This window comes from Muntiacus reevesi, chromosome 21, assembly GCF_963930625.1.
Source record: "Muntiacus reevesi chromosome 21, mMunRee1.1, whole genome shotgun sequence".
Classification (NCBI taxonomy): Eukaryota; Metazoa; Chordata; class Mammalia; order Artiodactyla; family Cervidae; genus Muntiacus; species Muntiacus reevesi.
In genome coordinates this window covers 19,586,622-19,608,122 of record NC_089269.1, presented here as the reverse complement: position 1 = coordinate 19,608,122, position 21,501 = coordinate 19,586,622, and the positions used below count along the sequence as shown (strand labels likewise).

Below are 21,501 nucleotides of genomic sequence, written 5' to 3'. Positions count from 1 at the left end.
CCACACTCCTAGCCTGGTCCTGGTGGGCCCAATTTAAATATGTACCCCTGTTTCAGCCATTCCCATGTTTAAACTGTGTATGTGCAAATCTGGAAAAGAGACCTGTGATAACTTCCTCTTTTGAAGCCATTACTCTACATGAACAGGGTTTTGCAGCTACAGAAGAATAGATCAACTTTTCAATTTCTATAGGACCTGAGTCCATAGATGTGTTTAAGACAATTCCTATTACTTAGTTCTTTCAAGAGTTAACTGGATTGAATTTCCCCTCAAGGAAGCCTGAGGATCCTGAAGTCTGATTTCAGGTACCCAGCTATAGAACAGCATACATACTCCCCCTCTCCACAAGCCATCCTCCCAAGACCCTGAATATACGCACGGGTGCACACACACAAACATCTCTGTCCCAAACACTGAAAATATTTCTTTTCACTATTTTTACCATTAGATAAGGAAAGGAAAGTGTTAGCCGCACAGTCGTATCTGACTCTTTGCAGTCCCATGGACCACAGCTTGCCAGGCTCCTCTGGCTATGGGATTTTCCAGGCAAGAATACCGGAGTGGGTTGCCATTTCATTCTTCAAGGGATCTCCCCGACACAGGGATTGAAACTGGGTCTTCCGCTTTGCAGGCAGATTCTTTATTTTTACCATTAGATATGGAAAGGTAAGTTAAATGAATTTCTTAGCCACCTCTACAGGGTAAAACTGAGTGTACCAATAGGTATAAGTGACAAACAGATCCTTCCACCTTAATGGAACTCTACCGAATTCTTGAAGATGTCCCACAGAAGAGCTCATAAAAACAAGAAATGGAAAGGCTGTGTGGCTAATGTCAGCTTTGGATGTATTCCCAAATGTTAAATGCATAGACACTGCACAGTAAATCACATTTGTCACTTGTTTAATTGCAGTTTAGAATTCTAAATAACATTCACCATTTTCTATTTTTAAGGAAGCCAATATCTATTAAAATACTATCTAAATAGTTAGAAAATATAGCCTCAAAACTCATTTATACAAATGAGTGAATAGCAAATACCAGTACATTTACAACTAGTAAATAGCTAGTAATAAGGGACTAGTATTATTACTATTACTAGTAATAAATAGTAAATAAGGGATTGCTATTTCAATATTAAAGATTGCCTCAAAATATTTTTTAGGGACAAAAACTGGTTTCCAGTGCTAACTGTATCTAAAGTTGGAAAGAATGACCTTAAAGAAGAATGTCTGATTATAATCTAAACTTAACATCTGTAATGATGGCTGAGGCACATATCCGTGCTTGTTTTTGCTATACAGAGTCAGATTAAACATTCCCAGAAGTTTCATATTTAAGTGCAAAGAGTCACTATTCTAGATTTATAATGCATTACTTTTGCTTTTATTTGCAAGTTTCAACAGCATGTATACATGTATTTTTAGAAGTGTCTGAATGTCTGTACCTTTTGCTCTGCCTTTTACAAACTAATGAATCACTTCCCCAACTAATGTATGTTTTAAGCAAATGAATTATCAAGAGAAAAGTACTTATAAATCCACATAGCTGAATAATTTGGAGTTTACTCTCAAGAAAAGTCATATACATACATATGTATGTATAGTATGTGTATATATATATATGTGTGTGTGTGTGTATGTATATATATATGTATGTATCTGTATAGTGTTTAACACCTCTTGTGTGCTAGATGTGTACTTAAGCATGAATTATCAGGCCACTGAAACCTGATTTTTTTGTTTGCTTTTAATAATATATCAATGTTTCCAGCTATCCAATTGATGTTGATTATGTGTGCACACATATATATATAATCTACATAGATGATGATCTTCATAATCCTTAGTCTTTATTAATATTACAAAAAGCAAGAGACAAGACAGTATAGTTTATTTAGTAAGCATTCTAAATAATAAAATTTAGCCTAACTGTTCCCATTTTTTGTTATATAAAATAAGTTAGATAAACATTGCCAGCAGATTGACATTCAAAATGCAAAACAAAGTCACTATTTGATAGTGGTAACACATTACAGTTTGCTTCTACCTACAAGTTTTAAAGAAGTGCATTCTTTTTTTAAATTGAAGTATAGTTGATTTACAATATTATGTTAATTTCAGATGTACAACATTGATTGAATATTTCTATAGATTATACTCCATTTAAAGTTACTATATAATATTGGCTATATTCCATATGCTGTACAATGGTGCACAGTCTTATTAATTAAATACATGTTCCTTAAGATGCAACTCCCTGAATTGAAAAGCTCAATACAGCAAATTTTTTCTTTAACAATAAATCATATTCTAACCAATTAAACCAAAAATGATCCTCTTTTCTGATGTGACCCCAGATGATTTTCTAGGTTGTGAGATTTCAAAAATGAGCTATGGTATTAAATTTGACTCTCTTCAACTTTGTAGCCACTGTTAAGAATAAACTCCCTTGTTCATTTAACAAAGATTTCTTTCCGCTGTGAGCAAAGGCTTCCCCATGCACTGGAGAAATAGCAAGTAAGCCAAACATCTTCCTTGTACTTTTATAGCTTATAGAAACAGTAGTGTGGGGCTCAAGAATCCATAAAGCATATTTTCCACAGCTAAACATCAAAAAAGCTAATGTCTGGGAAGAATAAAAAGATCATAAATTAATATTTCTACAAATTTCTTTTGAAACACTTCTTTGGGCTCTGTGCCCTAATTGTTACTTCAAAGGTGTCACTTCTGATTAAGATTTATTCCTAAATGCAATAATAAAATTCTAAGGCACCTCTGGTTCTTAAGTGCAAAACTTTTAGTTCAAACAAACTATTAAAGCTGATGTCAAGCAGAGCATCAGTAAAGGAATTTTCTAATTGGATCTTCTCTGGTGATATTCTTTATGTGACATAACTGACTAAAATATTAAAAAGCAGATATACAGCCTTTGGGAAATGAATCTTTAAACTAAAAGACCACATGTGCATACTCCTGTGTGTGTATGTATGTGTGTGTGTCTGTGTGTGTGTTAGGGAGAAATAGAGGGAAAGATATAGTGAGAGGGACAGAATCATTGTTTTAATCCTATTAGTTTTTGGCTTAAAATGTACAATGTGCCTTCTGAGAATAATTCATTAACATAATTTAAATTGTATTTATTTTTAAAGTAGAAAAGAAACACTTCTTCAAAAATTACTGATATGATTTTTTGAAGCTAACCAAATAACAAATTTCTGTTTTGGCTGGAGAAGAGAAAGGAATGAAAAATGGAAAAGCTAGCTATTACACAATAGGAGATCCTATCTGCATTCAAGATGCTCCTTAGAAATAGTAAATAAACTCTGATTCAGGCTTGTTTTCACCCGTTTTTCTCTCTGCCTTCGGTTACAAAACCAAACCCTCACCACTTCTTTCTCCAGGTTCAGTTCTTCAGCCATCCGCAGGATCTCCTGAGAGGAAGGCTTATTCTGTTCTCCAAAGTGTCTCTCCAGGGCGTCTTTAGCTGCAATACTGGGAGGTGGGGAGTTGGCAGGAAAGAAGGGAGATGATGGTTTAGGCACATCGAAATCAAGTTAGGTTAAATTTCCTAAATATTAGTATTAATATTAACGTAAAAAGGAAACCTAAAGGCTCTGAAAACACCTTCAAAGCTCTTCAATAATAATAAATGTGAAGTTTTTTCAAAAAAAACATTTAGATGCTTGTCTCATGTAGGCTCCTTTTACAGTCACAGGAAGAAATTAAGGAGGGAAACCCAGACATTGTTTATCCACTTTCTGCCACAAGAGGGCACTGACTAACTGAGAAGAAAATAAACTGTATGCATTTCTAAATGTCCCCCGGAACTCAGGTTATTGAAATGTTTAGTGTACAACTAACCAACCAAAGCAAAACCTGTATTTTAGCAATTCCTCCATGAGCCTCATGGAAACTACAAAAAGATAAATGAATAATCTGGCTTGAAATGCTAGAAGTCACTTTGAACTTTAAGCAACTAAAATACTGGCGACCAGTTTTGTTATTTGTAATAACATAGATAACATATTTCCGGAGTAAGACTTATGTCTAAAAGGACAGTAGAAACAGTCATTCTTTTTAGCTGTGATTGTACAGCTTCTGCTTTATCCAAAACTTGCAGAGCAAAACTGTTTTGAATCAAACAATACATATTTTTCCATCAAATTTTAAATTTCCAGCTGTTTCTCAACAGTAATTTATTGAATGTTGTGCTTTTCCACCTATCTTATTTTCTCAACTGGCTCTATTCATTTTTATGTTATACTGAATCTATATTATACTCAAATGTTCATTCCATTTGTAAAATATCATTTCTTCTCCACTAACTTTTAATATCTCAAAAGTATACCTGATAGTTGTTCTCCGTTTCCTTTTTCTTTCATTTGCACCAACTTTCTCATTGTATAAAGCTGTGATGCAAACACAATGAATAATTACAAAAACAAAGCAGGTTTTTTTTTTTTTAACTATCAGATTTGGATTTAAAGTTTCTTTATAAAACAATACAAAATAAAATTACCATACATTTTTGTTTTAAATTTTTGCAGTACACATCATTTTAGATTACAAGCCCTAGATTAATATGTTAACACAGAAAAAATATTAACTTATAAATAGTAACAGTTGTCTTTAAATCATACCCCATCTTTGTTGAAACAGTTGCTCTAAATGCGATCAAACCTTGCTCTTTAGCCAGCCTTGACATTAACATAAGTAGATAATTTTATCACATTAAATTGTTCATCTAGCAATTGCTTGTTATTCACTAGAAAAAATGGTGTGTGCAAATGGTCTGGCTACACTTATATTAGGTTATAAAAATGATTCATGTATAATTACTACAGTATATAGCACAGCAGAAAAAAAATCTGGATACATTAAAAAGAATCATTTCACCACTTTACACCTATGCCACATTGTCTAGAAACTTTCCCTATATATTTTACTCTCTGACTATTTATCTTTTCAATAAATTTATTTCTACACTTTCACTGGCTTTGCTTTTCCTTTTCGTGTGATGAAATAAGATACTTATTTTTCATGTCAAAGAGAAAAATCAAACCAAACTTCAAACCTCTTGCTTTAGCACAAATCCAGTCGAGGGAAACCATTGTTTTTAGGTTAAAACATCATTGTTTCCAGAAACACAGCTTTTGTACCTCCTACTTGCTCGGCTTCCTCCAGCCATTTGGACAATATTGCTTTTAGTTTGCATGCATTTTTGAAGCTGAGCTGCAGGTTTTCAAATCGGCAGATCGTTGTTTGACTGAATTCCGAGCCATGCACAGCTGCCAGAGCTTCCCCAACATTTGTTTGGGTGTATCCTGTGAAAGAGCAAGGCCATCAGCTTCAGTTTTGCAAGAAACACTGATTTTGGTCCACTATTGTACAAATTTGTATATGTATCTTTGTCAACTATTAAATATTGCTTTTAACCATATATCTGTTGGCAATTTAGAATAACAGTAAGGTTATTCAGTGTAGAATTGTCTAGTATTTTTAAAAATTCCTTCTAGTTAATAAGTTAATATTTTAAAAGTCAAAAGAATTCAGATAGGAACATTTGCCATTCATATTTAGCCAAATTGGATAAATGTGTCATACACACTTTGCAAAAATATATAAGAAAAGTTTCTAGACAATGTGGCATAAGTATAAAGTAATGAAATGATTCTTTTTAATGTACCCAGATTTTTTTTTTGCCACTGTGCTATGTACTGTAGTAACTATACATGAATCATTTTTATAACCTAATATAAGTGTAGCCAGACCATTCTTTGCAACCCCATGGACTGTATAGAATTCTCCAGGCCAGAATAGCGGACTGGGTATCTGTTCCCTTCTCCAGGGGATCTTCCCAACCCAGGGACTGAACCCAGATCTCCCACATAGCAGTCAGATTCTTTACCAGCTGAGCCACTGGGTAGCCGAAGAATACTGGAATGGGCAGCCTATCCCTTCTCCAAGGGATCTTCCTGACCCAGGAATGGAACTGGAGTCTGCTGCATTACAGGTGGATTCTTTACCAGCTGTTCTACCAGGGAATCCCTCATACACACTTTAGAAGACATTTAAAAATTCTCTCTAATCATTGTTATTAGACATCTGTTGAAATATGCTCAAAATCTATAGATATTAAAATATAATATGTAAAATATATGGTGATACATCACAAATATTTTTATCTTAACTGTAAGAGTGAAAAATTCAACATGTTGAAGTTACCAAATAAAACTAAGAACTGTGCTTACTTTCCCTAAAGCATGCTTATTATGAGACTTTGGTCACACAACATTTTATGTATATCACCAAACATTTATTATGTCATTTGGTAATGCTTCTATCTCCAGGCAAAAAGTTTTCATAGATTGTCTCAAACATTTTCAGAATATAAGTTGATAAATGTCATCAGTGTAGAATTTGAAACATTCACAGTCATATAAAAAGTAAATTGAAAATGAATGTTATAAAGATGCCTACTGCTGTGTTTATGACAAATAGTAACTACGTATTAATTCAGGGCCCAAGGCTATTTACCTGTATGCATAAAATGATTACATATGATACCCATCAATTGATATCATTAAAAGTCACCAATGGCTCAGTCCACAAATGCAGAAGTTTGTACTATCAGTTCAATCCATTTAAAATATATTTCATGCATTTAAATCAAGGTTAATTATATGATTATTTACATTAAAAACACTTCACCCTAGAAAGTGAGCAAAGGCTATGAAGAGATAGCTCACAGAAAAGGAATTACAAATGACTGTCCAACACATGAAAGAACTTCTTTCACTCTTCACTCATAAGGGAAATTTAAAATGAAACTACTCCCTTCGCCTAACTGATTTGCAAAGGTCCAAAAGATTAATAGCATCTTTTTTCTTCAACAACTAATTTTTATTCTACACGCCAGTCACTGTTCCAAGTGCTGAGGATATGCTATTAAGGAGAAAGCAAAAGGAAATAAACAAAAAACTTCTGCCTTAACAGAATTCATATTCTGAAGAGTGGCAAAGGAGATGCTCATGGTGGAAATAAAATTTGTTAGAACTTACATAGAGACCAATTTGACATCTATTGAAATTACAAATACATATACTCTTCAATAAAGCAATTTTGCTTTTAACACTTTCCCTGCACATATATTTTTATAGAAACAAAATGCTATTTATGAAGTTAATCATTGCATCATTGTCTTCAGTAACATAAGATTGAAGACATCTAAATTCCATTAGTAGAAGACTGGTAATATATTCATAAAATGGAATTGAGAGATGCATTAAAAAGAAGAGCCCTCTAAAAAACTAATACTGAAAGTCTCCAAAATAGTCAAATGAAAAACATCTATATGAAGAAATACATGTATTTGCTTATATGAATATGCATAGAATAGAAGGATACACAGAAACTAATAACATTGATAAACAGGAAGGATAAGCAGAGGGATATAATCCACACAGCTTTTTAGCCTTTGAATCACACAGAAGTATTTATTTAAATAAAACAAAGCTATTTCTAAACTTATGTTTGAAAAAGAGACCATTAATTTAGAAATCTATGTATTTTGGCTGCTAAGAATTTACAAGGAAATGAAGGTTTCTGTAGGTTTTCATAATTCAAGTAACTTACATCCACAGTAGAGATGTAGAATGAGAACTGTCTTGAATTTCTGAGCAGCGTGTAAGAGGCTAACAGTAATAGAGTCAGACTTTGCAGACGGGGTTGCGTGTCCCACGGCTGTCAACAAGCACCTACCTAGCTTAATTCTTCTCACTTTAAACTCATTGGCAAACTTCTCAAGTTCTCGGATTTCTGGAGAATCCATGTCTATTGGCTCTTCAACCAATTTGCTTTTCCGCCTGAGCTCCTGCTTGAAATCAGCGGCAGTGGGGTCCTCTGAAAGGAGAGGCTGATGCATGGGAGGAAACCCATGGCTCAACGTGTGGTCAGGAAACTTGTAAAGACAAGGGGTTAAGCTCCCTGTAACAACAAGAAAAAGACCATTTGTAATCATCCCTCATTTTGATACATGGAAAATTTTGGCCCATCAAATTATTCTGTGATGGCCAGTCTCAGTTCTCAAAGGTTACCTGACATTCGATTTTCTGAAGTAGAAGTCAATGTAGCTTAGTAGAAATGCGATCATTTTTTCCCACCTTCCTGGGAGCAGCAAAAACAAAGATAATGCAAAGCCAAAGGAAAGAACCAGGGACTTGCAAATAATTAAAATAGAAATAAGCAAATTTCAAAGAAGTGTGAGTTTTCCATCAGTGTATTTCTCATAAAAGACATCTAGGGACTTCCCTAGTGGTCCAGTGGTTACGACTTCATCCTTCCAGTATAGGGGACATGGGTTTGATTCCTGGTTACGGAATTCAGCGAGGCTCCCCAAAAACAAACAAACAAAAACCGATTCATCTGTTCTTGTGAATATGAGGTTCAACTCTACCAGAATGTATATTTTGATCTCTATTTTCTTAATTATATAATCAAGGTTTATGTTAAGTGCTATGCTGGGAAATTTTCATAGCATTGAAAAATTGACTTTACAACATTAGAAATCCAATGTTTTATCAGTAAATGCTTAATTTAGTAAAGGCAGGTAAAAAGAAAATTATGAGAAGATAACATACATTAATAAGGTTTAAATAGATTTAATGTTAATGGTGGATATTGACAAAAAGTAACTTTTAAAGATCTATTAGAAAGTCAGCAACAAGATTCTTGCAAAACATATACTATGATGGAATTGTTTCTTGATTACTATTTAAGAAGAAAAAGTAAGTGTCAAGGAAGGGTGCAATTCTAGATATGATACATAATCCCTCATAAATGATGAAGCACTGAATCCATTGAGTTAGTTAAATGAGAAATCTCAAAAAACTACATGATTTAATTGTTTAATTGCTTCTAGATTTCACTCTTCATTTGGAAAGAAGAGACCGTCTCAGTCAGGGAGTATGGGTGACAGGATGGTATAAGCCAAATTCCCACACATTTTATTTCTGTTTTCTTCAGCAGTATATTACATTTTTATTCTTCAGGATTTCACTTTATCTTAAATGACACGGGTGTAACCAAGACATTTTGATATAAATAAAATATTCAATAATTAATCATTTTTCTTATGATTATAAATTAAATATAAATGACTACAGAATATAGGCAGTAATCATTCTTAGAAACTTACTAAAAAATACATCAGTTTTATGCCATTTATAATTTCTCTATAAATACAGTCACAAATCAGACATGAGTAATAGTGTATTTTGCCAGAATATATAAATCTTACATTAATATATCAATATGTAATGAGCAGAGAATATTGCAAGTCAGTAAATTGTTGGCTCATATTATTTATATGAGAAAATATAATTTTGAAGTGTACCCCTATCCAGTAGACTATTATTTTTCTCAAGTAAAATACATACAAGTGAGAAATTAAGCAAAATATCATAAAATAAGTTTAGCTGTTTCATGGATATAAAAAATGTACAAAAGAAACTGTTTCTGTCTAAAGCAATTCATATTGCTTTCAAAAATCAAAGCTATCCAGTTTTTTTTGGTTAATCATCCACTTTTTGCTTTAGTGGGTAGTACATTGAATAGACCAGATAAAATTTTAAAAAGCAATTTTATCAATTTTTAATTTATTACAAAATTCAATTTTTAAAATGTTTGTTACATTTTAACAAAGCTCATTTTTTTCCCATTTATTTTTGTTAGTTGGAGGCTAATTACTTTACAATATTGTAGTGGTTTTTGCCATACACTGACATGAATCAGCCATGGACTTACATGTGTTCCCCATCCCGATCCCCCCTCCCACCTCCCTCCCCATTCCATCCCTCTGGATCTTCCCAGTGCACCAGCCCCGAGCACTTGTCTCATGCATCCAACCTGGGCTGGCGATCTGCTTCACACTTGATAATATGCATGTTTCAATGCTATTCAAAGCTCATTTTTTAGAGTTCATTTTTGGCCTAATATTAGTTTTAGATTTCTACTAGTTAAGTAAAACACTAATATATAAAAAAATTGATCACCTTTATGTTAACATTTACTTAATATTTATCTAAGGACTTCTGCTTTATTTTCAGAGAAAAATGTGTATTTCTTTATCCACAATTTAAAATTTATATAAAAACAAATAACTCCTTGAGTGCTAAGATGAATTCACTATACAACTGAAACTAGAAGTGAAGCCCAGTGAATACCACAATAAGCCACATCAAAATAATCAGTTCATTTTTCAGGTAATCTGTACTCAGGGAAATCAAATGACTCAAAGATCTCTACATCTTAAGTATATTTGGCTACATTAAACAAATGCTTTCCAACAAAAGTATTATAAATACTTACTAAAATATTGGAAGTGTGCCATCTCTATTTATGGAAAAATTTAAAACTAGTGTATACATTATAAATACTCTGGAGAAATGGACATTTAGAAAATAAATTTGAACATGAGTCCATAAAGAGTACACAAGAAATACCATGTTCAAAAGTTTGGCATCCAGAGGAGACAGGAAAATGCAATGTGTGCTGCGTTATTTTTCATTGACTGAAAGCATCCATAATTATCTGCAGGGACACAGTTTTCCTGAAACTAATGTTAAACAGAAATTTGGGACAGTCACAAGCACAGTCACACAAATGATTTCTATTATATGAGCCTATATTTGGGGGAAAATGGGGAGTGATTGGTATGGCATATGTGACAGGGTATTTTAAAAGGTTTTTCTAAAGCCTAGAATATTAAGAAGTCAGAATTTGAGCAGGGAGAGAAAAAATGCAGTGAGTTGTGTGCTGCAGAAGTTTCATGAACAATTTCCAAAACATTGATAGAGCAAACTTGTCTGTAAGCCTAGAACAAGCGCACGCCTAAATAGCTTGGAAGGGTTTGTACGTTCTTTACTGTCAAAGATGGATTTTCACCCTGCAGATTAATCCACCATAGCCTCTCTGAACTGCTCTGCATGGACTTCTGGATGGCAGAAGAGGGAGAGAAACAGAGGCTAAGTTTTTTAAAGCAGATGATGGGAAGCTAAGGTCCACCTTGCCTTACAGGCACCTGATTCAAGCTCCTGTGATACTGGGCAGACTGCTTTTCTGCAGCACGTGGCTCAGCCAGATGCTGACAACATCTGAGGTTGTGGGCTGGAAGCTTTAAAAGAACAGACAGGGGAAGCAGAAGGACATAGTAAAATACCCCCACCTTGCTGTAGACATGCACAGCAAAGTTCATTTGAATATTTCCATTTATTTTCTTTTTTTACGTTCATGCATGACAATGTGAAACAAGTCATAAATGTGAATTGTGATATTTTTTTCTCTTTTGTGCATTGCTACATCCTATCCACATATAAACAGGTCTTCTGCCTAGTTCTGTAAATTAGGTTGATTTGGAGCATAGCCATGGCCATTTGTTTACAGATTGCCTGTGGCTGCTTTTGAGTTGTGAAGTTGAGGCAGATGCTACATAATTTAAGGAAAATACACAGCATCCATGCTACTGCAGGTGCCTTTCATGATCCAGGGGCAAAAGATGGTCAGAATTACTTCTTCCTTTAGTGTCAACACATCCAGAATAAGTGAGGTAAAAATAAAACTAAATCAAAAAAGAAAAAAGGAAATGGAAAAAAGACAACTTAAGAATGAAGAGATGGCCTCCAACGTAGACTGCTTTCCTATGTAAATAGGAAACATATTTCTGGTACCTTTTGTCCTAGCCCAGGTGGAAAAGACAGTTTTCAGCTATACTCATCTTTTATTCTTATTATTCACATCTCATAAAAAAAAGAACATTCATCTCCTTGAATAATTTTCCAACATCACCTATTTTGCTTTCCTCTTAAGATCAATCTTTAATCAAGGACTCTTACTGCACACCTTGAGTGGCCATTACAACACATAACCTTGTTGGGTTTAGCCATCATTACCATGTAGCTGATTTGCCCAGTTTACACAGGATGGTGGACAAGGTACACAGTTCATTAAGTCTGTTTTCCAACTTTCACCCAGCTTTACAAATGAGAACAGACACCACCTTGTATACCCAGAAATCAGAATTTTGAATGGTTTTTGTTACTAGTTTTCTTTTGTGTTTATCTAGAAGAGATCTTTGAATAGTGTTTGTAATTCCCTATTTCCTATTATCCATCCTGTAGGCTGTTGAATTATTTAAGTACTTAGGAGAGAAGAGGTGGAAGAAGAAATTTAACTATGAATGTATCTGAAGAGAAGATCAAGGAGAAAACCAGGGTGAGTTGGTAGAAAGCTGCCACAACTCAACTCCGATAGAGCTATGTATGGTACCTGTCACATCTTGGATATGAAGGGACTAACACTTTGAGATGCTAACTTGAACGAGGTTTATAATTAGTTCCTGGTGTGGCTGATTCATTTTACCCCACCAATCATTCTCTTTGATATCCCCACACCTGGACTATGAGGCACAGAGGATTCATCTGATGATTAGAATCCTTCCTACCAACCTTAGCTTAAAATATGAGCTGTAGCTCTTGCTTTCCAGTGGGTTATTAATTTAATGAAATGCTCAGACTAAATGTAAGCATCAGAGCATAGGGATAAAATAATATTCAAATAAAGCAATTTCACACCCCTTGAAATATTGCTCTTTCTGTAGCTTCACTTTTATATGGAGTGTGTGACAATGAACCTTCGTTGTTGGTGATTAGACGCTTCTGTGGATTGTGTGGAAGTGGCTGATTTGATGAACGCCTTGAGATTTCTCAGAAAATTCAAATGACATTACCAGGTTTCTCTTGTGTATGTTAAACCTTTTCTGAATTCCTGAATACTTCTGAATCCCTGTGTTTTATAACTCAATTTGTGCAGCTTCTCTGGGGACGACGGATGATGCATCCGCCGTGATGCAAAGGCTAATACTGAATATATGTCAAAATAGTGACTTTGTAACAAATTATAAAACACATCACATTTTAACGATCTCCCTCTCAAAAATATTCAAATATAATCTCTATGCTTGCCATGGTGAATTTTTCTTCCAGCAACAAAATATATGTAATTTTGGTTTAAGACTACAGCGATACCTCCAAAGCTTAGGACATCCTTTTTTTTTTTCATTATTATCATCAACCCAGGCTTTGAACCATTTTAAAAGGTTTTTCCAAAGACCTCTCCTTTTTAACTTTTAATGAAGATGCGAGTTTGCTGAGGGCCTGCTGAGGAACCTTGGACCAGCACAACCTGAGTTGCCTGTGGACTCTCAGTGTGACCTGGGCTTGTTATCTGCAATCCTGGAAACGGGAAGGATGTCAGATTTCTCAGGCCAGCTGTGAACTCAGCAGCTTCTATCTAGATCTGGTGGGAGGGAGGTAGTAGTAAAAACCATCTCACGGTGTTTGGTCTGAGTGCTCACCTCCACCCACTGCTGCCCTTGCTGGGTGCAGAGATGACTTCAGTTGCACCTGGGTTCCTAGGAATTACTATGAAGGAGCAGCAAGGACTCTCTCCTCCAAGAAAGAGCAGCACATGTCTATGAGCTCGTCATTTCTTGTCTCTGTAATCCAAGTGTGGTGGAGGCCACAGAAAGCATTTGACTGGCACCTCTAGTGGCTAAATGCACATTGTTCTACTATTTTTATAATGAAAGTAGTTCATCTTCAATGAGAGATCCTCTCATTAACCATGGATACTGATTAACAGCTAAGTACACGAATCATAAATGGTCCGTTTTCACAGAGGAAGAAAAATATGACTTTTCTTATTTTTTAATTATTGAAGAGAGACATTAGGATTTAAAGGTAACCATTAAGAACATCAGTTTTCACTTCATCATAAAGGTGAGAATATGAGTTTATGCAGAATGCTTTCTAACAGAATGTAGGAAAAGCTAATTTGTTCTGGAATATATCATTTTATAGTTTTAATGTTTTATTTAGTGTTAATCTGAGAAATTTTTTAAGAATTAAAGGTTAGTGAACTAAATTCTGTGTTCAATTTAATTTCAAATTTATAGGCATTAAGCTATGTTTGATTTTTTCAATTACCTACGCTAGATAACAACTATCACATAAGCATGCACACACACATTTATATTTTTTATTTAATATTTTTCACATAGAACATTAGTAGTTTATTGTCACTGAAATTATTTATTATTGCAGAAATAAATATAAAAGATTAAGAGATACCTAAATAATTTCTGTGCACAAAAAAAATTATTGTATAGCCATGGTCTAAAATTAAGTCATAAATTTTGTGATGAGTGGATCTCTTAGGTCAGATTTTGTTTTCCTTAAGAAATTTGCTAACAATACCTTCATTTAAGTGTCAACAAACAAGATAGTTTATCTTGATCTAGTGATGCTTTCTTTATCCAGAGGGAAATATGTATGTAACTTATACTATTTCAATCTTATCCAAGACTCAGAGCATCTCAGACAGGGCTGCCAAAGATTCAACTATTGCTAAAGCAGCCACAAATCTCTCTTAGCCTTCAATGTCTTATTTATCTTTACAGACCAAATGGCCAAAAGAAATACTGTGATGAGGAAAATACTCTATAAGTTAATCTATCTGCTTTGGTAGTCACCAAAGATTATTAATCACTTTCCTGTTTCATTTTAAATTCAGGAACCGAAGGTATAGCCAAAATCTCAAGGGAAATGATGACTATTAAGTTCCATACCTCGTAATTGTTAAGCCTGTTGGTATGGAGGCGGGCAATGAAGTGGTCATTTAAAGATTTTGCTGACTTGTTCACTATTGGCAACTAAGGAATTTTAAAGCTGACCTTATTTTAGTTAATTTACTTTTAAATTTAAATAGTTACATAAGGCTAGCAGCTACCTTATTATTACCAGAGGCAAGCCCACCAATGGCATAAACAAGTGACAATTAGCAGTTTGGCAACAGAGAATTAGAACAAAAATCTTACAAAGCAAACACAAGAGTTAAGAAGCATAGCAGTTCATTTCAGGCTTGTGGAGAACAGCGGAGATCAGGTATAACTATTATGATCTCTGAAGGTGTCACAGATCAGGGACCATTATAGTAAGTGGTGGATTTAGCAGCAATTTCTAAGGTTAGGAGATCTGAATTTCATGACACAGTCTGCTCAAGGTTCCCTTCGACCCAGAAAATGCATCCAAGCATCCCCAAACTCAATCTTACATGTAAAGACAATTTTTCTTACCTGCCATCACGCCATAGGTCGATGACTGGTTTCCATAGTGACAGGAAGGAACAGAATAATGAAGTCCTGTCGCTGTGTTTCCCAATGTTGTCACCATAAAACGTGTGCACAGACATTTAGGAGTTTGGATCAAAGACAAAATAGACGGGACTGGTAAGAAAATGTATGAGGATTCAAGACACATTCGTTTCATTTCAGAAGTACACATTTATGCTGTTCTTAAAGTTATATGCCGATAATTTGTTCTCATGTGGGGGCAGTTCTCTGATGAGTACGCTAAAACTAGGGGTTTTTCTCAAGTAACGAGCTCATGAATCATCACAGTGGACTAGAGCCTTCGTTAATTATCTCCAGTGCTCTGGGTTGGCGTGGCTGACCAGTTTTAACCTTGGTGGGCTACAGTCCATGAGGTTGCCAAGTGCCGGACATGACTGAGTGATGAACCCATGAACACATTAGAAGCTGCAGAATTCTTGCAGGTTTCACCCAATATAGGCAGTGCAAAGAGCTGACCAGAGGATAGTCTGAAATTCCCGTATAACCTGGTACTATAAAATTGACTTTTTCTGGAGCAACGAATACAGAAATCAACTCTTCATGTGTTTTTGCTTTTACTTCTGCTTATTCACCTAACAAATTTCTTCCATCAAAGAGGAAGTGGCAGAGCCACTAGTCTTTTATTGGGTATGATCATAAAACTCCATTAAATTCAGAGGTTTACGCAAACTGTGACAATGTACAATGTATTTTAGGCTGGTATTGAAACCATGAGCTTGTAAATTTTCTGCATGCACACAACTAATTGAACAATTCTAATGATGAAGCTGGTCAAAAAATAAGTTCATTGATCATTGAGTAACTAGAGGTTTATAAAGGTTGAATCTAGCCTATAACTTGGAGAAGGCAATGGCAACCCACTCCAGTATTCTTGCCTGGAGAATCCCAGAGATGTCAGAGCCTGGTGGGCTGCCGTCTGTGGGGTCGCACAGAGTCGGACACGACTAAAGCGACTTGGCAGCAGCAGCAGCATATAACTTAACTTCACTTATAAATAGCTACAAGTCTCATTGAATTAAGGTATACTTTGAAATTAAATTTGATTTACTTAACTTTTATCAAGCTTTAAACATGAATCACAATGAACTACTAACAATAAAATCACTAACCAATGTTTTCTTATGTATCTTATTTTCTACTTTTCCCCATTATATCCTGAATAGAGTGATGGATTTTCAAAAATATAATTGTATCTTCTTGAATAATATGAGATATTAGAAGAGATTTATAATCCTTTTTGAAAATACATAGTCTATCAATTAAAGACATAAAGTAAAACATTTTCTCTAACTATAACTCATTTTTAATATTTTAAAGTATCTATATAAATTTTCATTTTACAACTGACATATAGAGAGAATTGAAGTCATTTTGTGTTATAATGATTTCTATGCATTCCAAAATTAAACAAACATGAATTGCGCTGAATATCCAACTTCTCCTCTCATTATAATCATTTCTAATTCTTTACCTAGACAATTAGATATATATGATTACAATTTGATGGAGAAATTATGAAATCAATGCTATTGCTATTTAAAACAATAACAATAGCCATGTAGGACATTTTTACTAATAATGAATTTTTTTACTTTCAAGGTTTAAATTCCTTTTGTTTTGCTGATTTGGGGAAGTCATGTAAATGACAAGCTAATTTACTAGATACGTTATTTACTTTTAATTTTATTTATTTTAAAATAAATAGCATTTTGAGCTTAAACCTGCTTAATTTTAACCTCAATTCCAATTTTTATCCTAGCCAAACAGTATCCATGTACAGTATATTGTGCAAACAATGCAATATCCTTCTCATTCTCAATCTATTTAAATGTCCATTACTTAAAATACACAATTAGCTATGTGATAGTTGTATGGACAGACTTCAGGAGATAGTGACGGACAGGGAGGTCTGGCATGCTGAAGTCCATGGGGTTGCAAAGAGTTGGACATGACTTAGCGACTGAACAATACAACAATATGTGATAATTGTTTAAATTTACTTATGCCACACCTCTTCATAAAAATACTGTATTACATTGTTTTAAAACCATGTTTGAGGATATTTGCATCAATACATGTTTAACTAAATTCTGAGACTCTTCAGTAGATAAAAAACATCTCTACATTAATAATTTTCCCAAAATCTAGACATATGATCTTCAGATACTTGAAAATTCTGTTGAAGATTAATACCAAATGTACATATAACTTTCAAAGCTGCTTAATTATAACAAAATAGAAGGCTAAAATATTTTAAATTGGCATATAAATGTATCAACTCAAATTTGATTTTTAAATTTATAAAATTTAGTTCATATTTAGATTGCTTTACAAGTGAAAAGTGCTATTAAACAGACATTTACCCAAGACATTGTTTATTAATCAAAGCCCTTTGTTACTAAATAAAAAGTGGACACATTAACAAAACATACTTATTTGCTTGGTTGTGTTTGAGACCATATATTTGAATTAAGCTTAATTTTCATCCACCAAAGTTATATAAGACAATATAAAAACTTGGCTAAAGGTTGAAATCTCTTCAGAACTAAATTTTGAAAAAATTCAAATCAGCTCATGGGTTCTAAATATTATATTGCCTCTAGCCTAGATGGGAGGGGAGTTTGGGAAAAAATGGATATAATACATGTATGGCTGAATTCTTCTGCTGTCCATCTGAAAATATCACAACATTGTTAACCGGCTATACTCCAATATAAAATAAAATGTTTTAAAAATAAACAAATAAATATTATATTGCCTCTAGACTTGATTTCTGAGTTTTTAATTATTCTAAAGAAGTTAAGTGTATTTAAAGTGAAAGTGTTAGTTGTTCAACTGTGTCCGACTCTGCGACTCCATGGACTATAACCTGCCAGGCTCCTTTGTCCTTGGGCTTTTCCAGGCAAGAATAGTGGAGTGGGTTGCCATTCCCTTCTCCATGGGATCTGCCTGACCCAGGGATCAACCCTGGGTCTCTGACATTGTAGGCAGATTCTTTACTGTCCGAGTCAAGTGTATTTAAACATCTAATTATTTTATTCTTTGAAACCCACTGTTACTGGTATTAGGAATCATTCAGTTGTGTTTACTATGAAGTGTATGGCATTTTTTAGACATGGTAGTAAATGTAATCTAAAAACCAAATAAATCTCTAAGATGAAAAAAAATCACCTTTTAAATTATTTTACACTATTACATTATTACTTTAGTTTTACTCTTTTTCCATACATGTTTGCATAGAAATGGTTTTCAGGCTCACTGTTTACTTATACAGAAGACAGATCTTTATAATAAAATCAACAATACTTGAAATTACTACACTTACTAATATTTCTTGAATATTTTCTTAGGCATTTTGGCTTCTTTAATATCCTGAATATTTAACTTAATAAACATTAAAATTAAAAAAAAAATGAGATTCTAAACTAACAAGATTCAAAGCACCCATCCTGACATCTTAAGGCACAGCCGCCTGTAGACCGTTATTGAAGCTAGTACCTGTGGCCATCACGTTGGTGGCGTGGTTGGAGACCGGCAGGCACTCCGCAGCGCTGGGATGCATTATCAGAGGCAGAGTTGCAGAAGACTCAGAATTCAGAGGTATAAAGGTATCAGTCGAAGTAAAAGGTTGGCAACTCATTCCCACAAAAGAATAGAAAACGGAGGTGAGATACCACTCCTCAAGTCAGTTTTATTATATTACCATCTCAAAGGGCCGTTTCAAATCTCACTACCTGCATATATACATCAGAGAGGCTCTGAAGCACCAAGAGAGCGCATGCTGGTATTTATACCGCAGGGAAATCCCTTTATACATGTTAATCATCTTTTCCCAGGGGTATTGCTTTATCAATCTGGACAGTCTTCCTTCTTACCCAAACACAATCCATGCCCAAGAGGGGAAGCTGGTTCTTGGGTAGGGACTGAAGGCAAAGGAGAAATCTGAAACTTAATTTGACAACTTCAGTGATTCAGACCTTTCAGAAAGGAATCAAGAACTTAAAAAAAAAGTGTCCCTCAAAGAAATAATGCTGCAGTGAATTGAAAAATACTGGGTGCCTCTTTGCTATGAACACAATGACAAACTTATATGAATGAGATTTTTTTTCTTTTTTTCTGATAACTTCATTAAATCTGAAAAATAACATAAAAGTGCAGGACACAATTTTAAGAAGCAGACTCTTTTTAATTTGAAAGAAGCATCGAAGAGTAAATGTGAGAATGACTATAGTACCAACTACTGATTCATACACTGCAATCCTGAAAAACCTGTAAGAACAATAGAACCCTTCCTATACCATAAATAGGAAATGATAAAATATTAAAGTTGGAGTCATTTGTAGACAAGACGAACAGTATCTCTCCCTTGATTTCAATTTGCTCAACCAGATGTACTTACTTAGTGGGCTTTTGCTAGATGTCAACACTGTTCTAGTCACTTTCCACAGTTATGTCAGCAAATTTCACATCTTTGTGAGATCTGGACCTTTCTCACTAAGCTTAATTCTGCCAGAGCCTCTGATCTTAGACGTTCTGCTCCAGAACCTTCAGTGGGCAGAAAATTTCCACACAAAGTATATTGACATTATAAGACTATGGAAAAAATACTATTAATGATTGTCTTGAAGATAATTATCTGTATGACAATTCCACAATGATCATGGTTTCTACATATAAGTAAATGAATGCAATACTATCTTTAAAATGTATACTAGGGACCATATAGGGATGAGATGTAACCTGACAAACATAGATATTATTGACATAAACAAGAACTTGTGCTCCATTTGATTTTTTTTGAAATTTTATATCATGGAGTGTTTAACTTGGAGTTGGTTGCTTCGTGCTAAATTTAATATTAATGTTGATGAGAATACTCTTTAAAAAATTGAAATTTGAATGCTTTGTCATTAACCAATCATTTTGTAGAAAAAAAGATCTTTAGATATTGCATGAAAAATATTAATTCTAAAAATGACATATTTTTCATTCTGAATTCTCTTTTAAGTTCCATTAGTCTTCACTAATAAGAGAAGAAGGTTACATATAATCAAAACTATTTATTTTACTCTTGAAGAATTCTTGTAATTTTTAGACTTCACATATACAAAAATGTATTTGAAATACATTTTAATTTTAAAAAATTAAGAAAATTTTTATAAGACGAATTTGCTAAGAAAATTTAGTTAAAAACTTAAACTAAGTGGTATTTAGAAAGAATATCACTTCAAAATTTCTCCTAACAATTTTGCTATAGTTTAGGTCATTGGAATATGTCAATAAGTTATATCAAAACAATAATAAAGAGGAGCACTGTAAAACTTGCCTGGAACAGCAACAAAGAACTTCACCAGTATTTACCATGCTACCTAATATTCTAAAATTGCAATTTTATACATAATTTCTTTAATAATGATTTATTAATTTTTGACTATTTATGCTGTGAAGTGGAAATCACACTGTTACAGTTAGAATTGTATATAGCCAGGAAATAGGTGTTCCCATTATAATCTTTATTTAGCACTGTAAATTATTAACTTATCAGATTTTTAAATAAGCTTTTGTAAATAGTTTTCCTTTTGCTGATTATGGAACTATATAAATCTATTACAATTTAGCCAGTTGTCTACTTCTCTACTATTTCTTTATTGTTTGTATCGCTTTTTGCTTTCACTTCTATGTGTGTGTGTCAAGTTGCTTCAGTCATATCCAACTCTTTGTGATCCTATAGACTGTAGCCCAGCAGACTCCTCTGTCCATGGGATTCTCCAGGAAAGAATACTGGAGTGGGCTGCCATGCCCTCCTCCAGGGGATCATCCCGACCCAGGGATCGAACCCAGGTCTCTTATGTCTCCTGCATTGGCAGGCAGGTTCTTTACCACTAGCTCCACTTTTATACATACATACATATATATATACATACACACACATAACAATGCAGTTAACTCTTTGTTCAAATTTTTTTTTACACAATGCATTTTTACAATTTATCTGTAGGCTTATTTTGAATATCCCCCCCTTTAGGATGGGTTCTTAGAAATGGAATTATGAGTTTGCCTTATGATATTTTTAAAGTTCTTGAAAACAGTCTCAAATTGCTATAACAACAAAAGATTTTTTAAAGGGCAGTTTTAGGCTCACAGCAAAGTGGAGCAGAGGGTACTGAAGGTTCTTGTATGCACTCTGCCCCCACACATGCACAGTCCTCCTCACTATCAATATCTTGCACCAGAGTGATATATTTGTTACAA

At 34.0% G+C, this 21,501-nt stretch overlaps 1 protein-coding gene across 2 annotated transcripts; it reads right to left on the bottom strand.

Moving 5' to 3' along the window:
- Positions 1-3,283: 3,283 nt before the first annotated feature.
- Positions 3,284-18,889, bottom strand: POU1F1 (POU class 1 homeobox 1). Of its 2 annotated transcripts, none has more exons than XM_065913679.1 (6): positions 18,748-18,889; positions 15,193-15,342; positions 7,764-7,988; positions 5,162-5,326; positions 4,351-4,411; positions 3,284-3,494 (listed from the first exon to the last, which is right to left on the bottom strand). In XM_065913679.1, the coding sequence occupies exons 1-6, from the start codon at positions 18,887-18,889 to the stop codon at positions 3,284-3,286; spliced, it is 954 nt and encodes a 317-aa protein (XP_065769751.1). The 2 variants fall into 2 exon arrangements, with proteins under 2 accessions (XP_065769751.1, XP_065769752.1); XM_065913680.1 differs by having other exon boundaries at positions 15,193-15,264.
- Between the last annotated feature and the right edge of the window lie 2,612 nt (positions 18,890-21,501).

Bases quoted from the DNA above. Each gene is read 5' to 3' on its own strand.
- POU1F1 (XM_065913679.1), bottom strand. From the start codon at position 18,889: ATGAGTTGCCAACCTTTTACTTCGACTGATACCTTTATACCTCTGAAT. The intron at 15,343-18,747 runs GTACTAGCTTCA...TTTTCTTACCAG, and splicing joins CACCAACGTGATGGCCACAG to TCCCGTCTATTTTGTCTTTG. The intron at 3,495-4,350 runs GTATACTTTTGA...CCCACCTCCCAG, and splicing joins AAACGGAGAACAACTATCAG to TATTGCAGCTAAAGACGCCC.